Source organism: Trachymyrmex cornetzi, unplaced genomic scaffold (assembly GCF_001594075.2).
Source record: "Trachymyrmex cornetzi isolate Tcor2-1 unplaced genomic scaffold, Tcor1.1 scaffold25, whole genome shotgun sequence".
In the NCBI taxonomy this organism is placed as follows: domain Eukaryota; kingdom Metazoa; phylum Arthropoda; class Insecta; order Hymenoptera; family Formicidae; genus Trachymyrmex; species Trachymyrmex cornetzi.
In genome coordinates this window covers 2433384-2442939 of record NW_017297166.1, presented here as the reverse complement: position 1 = coordinate 2442939, position 9556 = coordinate 2433384, and the positions used below count along the sequence as shown (strand labels likewise).

General features: G+C 32.2%; 1 protein-coding gene across 1 annotated transcript; it reads right to left on the bottom strand.

The window, feature by feature from the left end:
- Window positions 1-1858: 1858 nt before the first annotated feature.
- Window positions 1859-8907, bottom strand: LOC108761549 (zinc finger protein 2). Its single transcript, XM_018508157.1, has 12 exons — window positions 8843-8907; window positions 6011-6238; window positions 5763-5924; window positions 5431-5616; window positions 4897-5225; window positions 4558-4799; window positions 4237-4417; window positions 3896-4133; window positions 3639-3779; window positions 3123-3242; window positions 2862-3014; window positions 1859-2777 (listed from the first exon to the last, which is right to left on the bottom strand). The coding sequence occupies exons 2-12, from the start codon at window positions 6230-6232 to the stop codon at window positions 2550-2552; spliced, it is 2202 nt and encodes a 733-aa protein (XP_018363659.1). The 5' UTR covers window positions 6233-6238; window positions 8843-8907; the 3' UTR covers window positions 1859-2549.
- Between the last annotated feature and the right edge of the window lie 649 nt (window positions 8908-9556).

Here is a 9556-nt window from a genome sequence, read left to right as displayed (position 1 = left end):
TTTAATTTTATCGTGGTTTCTCGGAGAATAGTACATCGATTTTCATTTAATCCTCTAGTGATAGCATCTTAAAAAAAATTAGTTTTCACCGTTTTTGTTAAAAAATATAACACATACATAAAAAGTCAATGTGTTGCACTATCGATATATCGCGTGTGCAAGGAGAGAAATCGGCCTAGCCTTTCTAGCAGGTAGAAATACTATACTTTAGTGTTCAATGCGACATACATTTCTATCATCAATTCTTGAATGTAATTTGCAGAGATCCTAAATTTAATTTTAAAACAAACGCTGCAAATTTACAACATTTACTCCTAGAGGGTTAAATTAATGAATTTTTAAAATATAGAAATTCATCATAAGATAATTACAAAAATGATCCAATAATTAAGACAAGAGCTAAATTATTAATGTACTGAATTAATAATCACATACAAGTTATTTTAATATAATAGTTGTTTATCGTTTTATAATAGTACATACATAACTAACAGTCTCCAGATAACACAAAGTCCAAAATCGGGACATAAACATATTTAAAAAATATTTAAAAACTCTTTCACAAGCACTTAGGCTGGTATTCATAGATAGTTATGTTCCTAATTTCAAGACTGTCTCAAGCAATGTCTTAAAATGCAAATATGGCTCTTGGCTGGTATTCATAGTTCAGTTCTTAAGTCAGTTCTTATATTCAAGACCGCCTTAAGTTCAATCTTGAGATGTCATGAACTAATCAGAAGGCATTAGCGTCTTAAGACATTACTTAAAAAAATATATAAAAACCCATATCAGAGCCTACATCGGCTGTTCGGATGCACAGAAAACTCTTTATTTTCGTGTGAATGTAACAAAATGAATAAAATAAACGTTTCGACCTTTTAGGTCCTCATCATATAGAATATAAATCTAAATTACACAAGTAACGCAAATTCCAAGATGGTGATTCCCGATAATTTAGCTCATTTTTCTTTATCCAAATGTCAAATTAGCTATGTAATGAATAGCCAAATGATTATCAAAAATATTAACTTCTACAATAATAATATAAAAACTTACATAAAGTAAAACTGGAGTCATATATATTGCGTCAAAAAGTCTCTCTGATTGGTTTATGATATTTCAAGTATTAGCTTAAGATCATCTTGAAGCTCGAGCAACATCTATGGATTCCGTCCTTAAAATGTTAAGTGTGAAGTGTTATTAGTAGACTGCGGAACTTTATGCAAAATACTTAACTGAATGTTTTGCATAAAATGCATATTTTGCAATTTTGTAAATTTACAGATGGCAATCTCAATCTTTTCACTTCACCTTTTAATAACTCTTTTAACGAACAACGATTGACTGCTAAAACTGTCCGATAGTTAATATTCAGTTAAGTATTTTGCATAAAGTTCCGCAGTCTAGTTATTAGACGCTGGATTTTTAGCGCACGCGCGTCGAATTTTTCAATAATATATATGAATAAGTATCCATAATGCGATTTTTACATGATCAATGCGTCGGCTACAATACACGAAGTAAAAAGTAAGAGTAAGAAATTGACCAATCATAATCGAATGTGAGAAAAATAATCGACTGTGATTGGTTAATTTCTTACTCTCAAGCCCAGTTTCACAATTCATGGTTAACTTTTAACCGAGGTTTAACTTATTTTAAGTTAAGGCTCCTGAGTAAAAAGTGATAAAAGGCAAGTAAGTAAAGATAAGCTACGCATGTGCATTGAATAAAAGCATTTCATGTGCCTTTTATCATTTTTTACGATTATTTACTGTCAAAGAGGATAAGCACAATTTTCGTTCATTTTTACGAATGTTTTAAAGCAATCTCATCATTTTGTTTGATCCAAATTGTCTTTATTTACAAATGGCACATAATAAAAATTAACGTGTTATTTCTCGCTTCTGACGTCACGATTCAATATGACTGTGATGACTACTCAGAAGCTAAAGACGTCTGTATTACCGACTAAACACGTACAATTTTTGTATAAAATTCGTCGTGATTGAAATTCGTCTTGTGGGTAAGTTTACTATTTCTATTTCCGTTAGATTACGTAGATTTAAATAATATCCTGAGAGAGAAAGATTGGCTCATTGGTCTAAGTTTATGTTTTACGGTTATCGTTACAGAATTTTATCTGCGATAGCCGTTACTATCAACACAAGTTTTTGATTGGGTGCTGCTTTTCTGCTTTCTATTTTTATGTCAAGGTATGAGTGCACTCTTACGCACTTATTTTTGCTATATTGCTATATTCACTGCTTCACTATCGCGTATGCGCTAAAAATTTGGCCTGTTTAACAATGCTCATGGGCTTTCTACAATAAACTATTATCTAAGCTTAAGTCTTAAGCCTTAAGAAATTGACCAATCATAATCAAATGTGGAAAGAATAATAGACTATAATTGATTAATTTCTTACGGCTTAAGACTTAAAGTCTAGGTAACAGTTTATTGTAGAAAGCTCATCAGTCTTATGTCCTGATTTTAGATTCTGTGTTGTCTATACCTACTTTCTGTACCTAGTAAATTATATAACGTATTAATCAATTAATTGAAGTATTTTGTACTAAGCTTAACCAACTTCTGCCTTCTCCATCTACAGAAGTCGGAAATCTAATCTGTACTAATCGCACATTTTTGTCTTCTTCTTGTGAAGCGGATGGTACAACTATTGTCTCGCCTTCTTCATTCTCGTTATAAGTATATACCGTTTCTACTTCAGTTTCAACTTTACAGTCGTCTGCAGTAACTTCACTCTCCACAAAATTTATCTATGAAACAAAAAACGATGTTTAATGCAATAAAATAATAAATATTATTTTGCAACAAACTTTTAAAAAATTCTATTATTTTACCTGATCTTCAACAAGATGATTTACTTCATCGGTTACGGTTTCTTCTGCCGGTATATCTAATACAACATCCTCTTCATTATATATCTGATCTTCCCCTTCTTGTATAATTACGTGATCTTTTAGTTCAGTTACATATAATCCAGTTTCACCAAGCTAAATAAGCAACAATGTATATAATAAAATTTCACATGTTGCTATATATATATATATATATATATTTTTTTTATATATATATATATTATGTATATATCACAAAATTACCTCTTCATTCTCAACTTTTTCCATTAATAGTTCGTCATTATTATTGGGAATAGTTATCACTTGTTCTTCTTCTGTTGTCAGTCGTGGTTGGTTCACTACTATGGTATCATTCAAATGACCCTAAATAATGAATATTTTATAAATCAAATGTATTATAGAGTATATTAGAATAATTTATAAAACCTACTTTAGATCATCTATAATTCACGATTAAATTCGTAACAGAATTCCATTTATAATATTACGTATCATGTAACAAAAAATATTTAAAGAAGTAAAAGATACATATAGAAAATATATATCAGTGATATATATTTTCTATATTGAGTGTATTTTACGTCTTCAAATATTTTCTACGTTACACAACACGCAAAATTATAAATAAAAAGTCTGTGCCGAATTTAGCAAATTATAAATTGTCTATAAAGTGGATTTAATATCATTATGAATATATATAAAAAATAAGAAGACAAAGAAGAATTCGCTAATAGATTAAAATGTTTCCTCATATATTACCTGAACTTGCATGTGTGCGTAAAGTAATGGTTTTCTCATAAAGCCCATGCCACACACCAAACATTCATATGGCTTTTTATCGCTATGTATAAATCTGTGAGCGTTTCTGTTATCTCTGCTATTAAATGCTTTGCCGCAAACCTAAAAGGCAGCAAATTTATGAGTACAGAAACATAAAAATAACAGTAACCGAATAAGAAATAGTTAGAAAAAACATTTCTAAAAAACTATGCTAACAAAAATTTTAAAGATCGTACCTCGCAAAGATATGGTTTTTCGCCTGTATGAATACGTGTATGCTTCTTAAAGTGCTCAGGGTAGACAAATGTAGCTGCACATATGTCACATTTATACGGTCTTTCACCGGTGTGTGCCGCTTTTATGTGGTAATCCAATAATCTTTTTCTTTTAAAACCTTTTCCACATTCGTCACACTTATAACGTTTATCATTATAATGCGTTGCTCGCTTGTGGGATTGCAGATTCGATCTTTGGCTGCAAATAATAGTAGCGATATTAATAATCGTTTGTTACTAATTAATTTAAGCATAGAGAATTGTGTAACCCTTTAATTTGTATTACTCACCTAAATACTCACCTAAATGTAGCTCCGCAAAACTCACACTGATAAGGTTTCTCACCTGTGTGAGTTCTCTCGTGATCACGAATTTCCGCTTTACGCGCAAACGATTTACCACATATACTACAGTCATAGGGTTTAAATCCGGTATGTACTATGTTATGTACCTCTAAATTATGTGCAGAAGTAAAAGCCTTACCTTTAATTTTAAGAAAGATGATTGTTAAAAAGCAAATAAGAAAATACTAACAAAAAGAGGATAATTAATCTCTGTAAAATTAATACAAAGAATAAAATAAAATTAAATCTATTAATTATATGAAATATTATAAATCTTACCACACTGATGGCATACAAATTCCTTTGTGCCATTATGCGTTCGTTCATGCTGATTCAAATTTTGTTGGCTCAAAAATGTTTTATTGCACTGAGTGCACTCGAATGGACGAGGTCGCACTTCGTGCGTTTTTACGTGCGCTTTGTATGTATACTTGGATGCAAAGTCCTTGCCACAGATTTCACATATGTATGGACGAACACCAGTGTGTGTATTTATATGTTCCTCTAATAAATTTTTGGAACTAAAGCGAAAAAAGAAAAAATATATATATATTAATTATTTCCTCTTTTTTCATATTATTTATATTTTATTATTTATTGGGTTTCATAATACTATACTTGTATCTCTTTCCACATGTTTCACAGGGCCATGATTTTACTTGCGGATAATGTATTCTTTTATGAATACGGAATAATCGCAAGTTACTAAATATTCTATTACATATTTCGCATTGAAAGTCCCCTTCCTCTTTTGCGACGTGATCATCGAGATGTGTGGAAAGTTCGTTTCTCTTTCTGAAATCCTGCCCACATACATCACAAATATACAAACGTAAGTCATGTACGTCTTTCATGTGAGTTATAATGAGTTTAGCATCTGCCGTGAATTTCTCTTCGTCGTTTGGACATACCAAACAGGTGTATGAAGATTCATTTCTAAATACAATCTAAAAAAGATGTCATTAATTCATATATTATATATATCAAAAACATTTATATATAATTTATGGCCCATATTCAGAACACGCTTACAACGATGTTAGCGCGCTAACATATTATAATTTACGTTACGCATACTATAGAATTTTAGAGATAAAAGCACGTTCTGAATACAGGCCCATATTGCTAGAATATGAATTCTTCCACACATACATCTTCTAGAGGTTGTTCTACTTTAATTTTACTCTTCTTTGATTTCTTTGTATCATTTGAATTACTTGTTTCATCTTCTTCTTCTTCAACTTCTGTGAAATAATGTAAAGAGTTATCTTGTTCTATAATCAATTCTTGTTCTTTTTTTTCTTGCATAATTTCTTCTGCTACATTTTCCTGCATTTCCTACGAATATTATATAGTTATATACTATTAAACTGTGGGTCACTTTACGAAACGCCGATTAGCTTAATCGGCCGATTAAGCTAATCGGCGTTTCGTAAAGTAACCCTGTATCATGATAATTAATCGAGCTTTATATAGCATTTTACCTCTGTTAAAATATTTTGACTTTCTGTATTGTCTGTATAATCATGATCGTTATATTCTTCATTTTGAAATATATCACACAACTTATGAACTTCAATTGTCTTTTTATAGCTGTTACATAAATCTGTTTTGAGTTTCGTTACTTTATTTCTAAGTTCATCTGCCTAAAATGGTAAAAAAATGTATTTTTTATCAATTTTATGAATTTTTGTTAAAAAAACTGTATCATAAAAGCTACAATTGTTTTTACCTCACTGAATTGCTTAAAACACTTTTTGCAAATGATAGGAGAATGCACAGAGTCATGACTAATATCAGTGCCTAAAACACTTGATATAACGTCCACAAGTCGTTTCTTAGATATGGTATAAGACTCATCAAAGATGTGTATACTGTTTCTAGCAGATAGCCCAATTTTAGTATTACACACCAAACAACACTGCATAGAATCTTTATCGAAGTCAGCCATCATTCACTGCTGCAAATGAGATATTTTATTATTAATGGTACTAGATATGTAACTTAGAAATATTATTCTGTTTCTCTAATAATAAAACTTTTTTTTCTGTTCTTTATTATGTTAAATTTATCAATCTAGTTTCTGAGATATTCATATATAAATTTATTCATTATGTGTGTGTGTCTCATATTAAGTAAAATATTAGCATCTACTGGCAAATTCAAACAGAAATTCATATCAATTGTTTTATGTACATTAATAAGCTCGTGTTCTATCTACAGAGGTGATATAATTTGATAACCATGAGAATCTAATTTGCTAAATGGAAAAATTGTTAAATAAATTATTTAAAATTAAATAGCAAACTTTACTGTTTTGCCAATCAATCTGCCAACAGATTGTTATTACATTTCTATTGGTCTATTATATGTCTATCTAAAGACACTTTGCAAAATTTGTTTTAAACAGATTTGACAAAGATTGTAATAATACATTGTTTTTCGGAATATTCTGAATCATTATCGAGATTCGACAAGAAAATTGTTTTTAGAAGACAATTATTTGACATCCATAATTATCATCTCAAGTTTCACATATATATACACACATATATAAATATATATATACATATAAATACAGTAATAGTTAAAGACAAAAATAATAAGTCTTAATATTAAACAAAATGAGTTAAAAAATGACATGTAAGAGTCACCCATAAAACTTGTACAAAAAATAAATAAGAAGTTTGATGTATTAAATACATTTGCTATTGTATAGTATTTAATGAAATATGTAATTGAAGCCTTGTAATATTGAACTTATTTCAATCAAGGTTGTGAATCTCTTTGATTATGTTCTTGCATAGAGAATTTTTATACAAGGTATTCGGTAAAGACTATAACAATACTTAAGGGTAGATTTTTGAGAACATTTTGAGATGAAAATTCTAATACCACAATATCGAGGTTCTAATAGTTCTTGAGTTATAAGTACTTAAAATTTAAATCATATACCATCTAAAGTTCGTGCATTCAGATCAGTTCAGATGCGAGATGCGATACAACGGAAAATCTAACTGCATAGCTAAACACGCGAACTTTAGGGCGGTATGATTCGCTAACTTTAAGTGCTTTGAAAACTATTATGCTCTAGACATCTTGATATTAAATTTTCGTCTCAAAAAGATCTCGAGAATCTACCTTTAAACATTATTACGGTCTTTACTGAATATTTAAAGACTTTGACGATCATGGTAGTTCCACAAAATTTAGGACTCCTGTGTGACACCAAGATTATCGAATGTAAAAAGCAGACTGCGAAGATGGATTATTATTAATGAAAAATTGATTCTTGTGAGAGGTTTTGAGAAAGGAATTGACCAGAAATTAGTGGGTGTCATTCCAGAAACAATTCAAAGTTTTACATGTAATGACTTAACATTTAAATTCTAATACATTATTACAAGGTTTAATTCTATGTGATATCGTGTACTGTAATTTTTTACATACTAACTATGTAAAAATTGTTATATGCTAATGACTAGTTTTAAAAATTGTTATACTGAAGATGATCTAATTTAAACGTCTATGTATACATGAGTTATTAAATAAACTTTTGCAAGTGAGAGAACATTCGGTGACCTATATGTTCCTTTATTAATTAATATTAATTTATTCCAGAGAGTTATTATCTTTTATAATTTTTTGAACTTATTTTTTGCGCAACAAGTTCTGCGAGTGACACAGCTTTTTTCCAACTCCAATTGTTCCTAGACAACAATGTCCAAGGCCGGTATTCATAGTCAGATATTATATTCAAAACAGTCTTAAGAAGTTATGAACCGATCAGAGGGCCATATTAACGTCTTAAGACATTTTTTAAGTCTCGAAATAAGAACAGACCATGAATACCGTCTCAAAAATTAAAACACAAGACATCTTTGGTGTCTAAAAGAAAAGATGTCTTAAAGACTTAGGTCTTAATTTTAGACTGTGTTATCCGAGTTATTATACAATGATATATTCGCCAACCGTTTAATGCGAGATGTATATATAAGCGAATCAACGACACCAAACCATCTGAAAGCATTGGAGCTCCGAACGTTAAAACGTCCGTCCTTGTCGACGCATAGCGTTTAAGATGTCGACGTGTACAATTTACTATCTATCCGCAGCAGTTTCATTGTCTATAAAAATACGTTGAATCTCCGTGCGAGCAATCTCGTGTTGCGCGAGAATCGAGCAGTTTTCAGGTTTAACGAGAGCCACGCTAGCCTTGCACATTGCCAGAAGATGCGAGCGTGAACGCGTGACTCGTCGACGAGCACGAGGTTGCGACACGCATTCGACGCGGAACACAGCCGTTTCTTCTGCCATGTCTGCGTCGAACACGAGACGCTGTCATAGACGAGATTCATAGAGCGGCATAACGAGAACCGCGCCGAAAAATGATATGCCGTTGAAAGAAATGCCCCCGATCACGCACATGATTCTACGTGAGCGTAAGCACGTGCGCCGTGATTCACAGTAATCACAGCTGAGAAGGTGACGGCACGCGTAGCAATCGTAAATGGTGATCGGGAGCGACAACGATAATAAGACGCAAAAAGTTGTCAGCACTGACTTGAAATTTTCATTCCCTGATGTGAACAATTGGCAGCGAGAGAGAGTTGAATAGCGGCCGAGCGGTGTTCGGTGACGACATTCACATTCGTACGATGAAAGGTTGTATCAGGCCGGGTATCCGTCGCGACGCCAAGAAATCTTGAAAATGGCGACGTATTCGTTGCCCGCGCGTTTTTACTTATCCGGCGGCGAGAAAGGATCTGGAACATTACGCGTCGGAAACGGAGCGCCTCACGCGCCATCTGTAAGAATGACGCGCTGCCATGTTAGGTTTGTTGCATGGGAACGACGAGCGATCAGGAGGGCTCCGATTGCACACATCGCATATTGCACACATGTATCGCTGATTGGCCAATTTAAAAATAAAATAATCTCATTGGCAAAACAGTACAAAATTACTAGGCATTAGTTGATATGAGTGGTGTGTACAATCAGAACTGTAGGCAAACGGGATCCTCCCGAGCAATCCATCCGATTGAAAGTATTGAAACGAATAAATAATCTACTTTTTTTCCGCTGAAACAATTATGATCCTTTTTTTCACATAAAGGCTTAAACACAATAGGCACGGGCAACAGGGAATAACAAGCCGTCCAATCAGAGCTCTGGTGTGTAAGTTCGATATTAAATCCCAGAGCTCTGATTGGATGGCTCGTTATTCCCTTTGTGCCTATTGCCGTGCCTATTGTGTTTAAGCCTTAAGTCTAAGGCG

Bases quoted from the DNA above. Each gene is read 5' to 3' on its own strand.
- LOC108761549 (XM_018508157.1), bottom strand. From the start codon at position 6,232: ATGATGGCTGACTTCGATAAAGATTCTATGCAGTGTTGTTTGGTGTGT. The intron at 5,925-6,010 runs GTAAAAACAATT...TTACCATTTTAG, and splicing joins GTTTTAAGCAATTCAGTGAG to GCAGATGAACTTAGAAATAA. The intron at 4,418-4,557 runs GTAAGATTTATA...TTAAAATTAAAG, and splicing joins ATTTGTATGCCATCAGTGTG to GTAAGGCTTTTACTTCTGCA.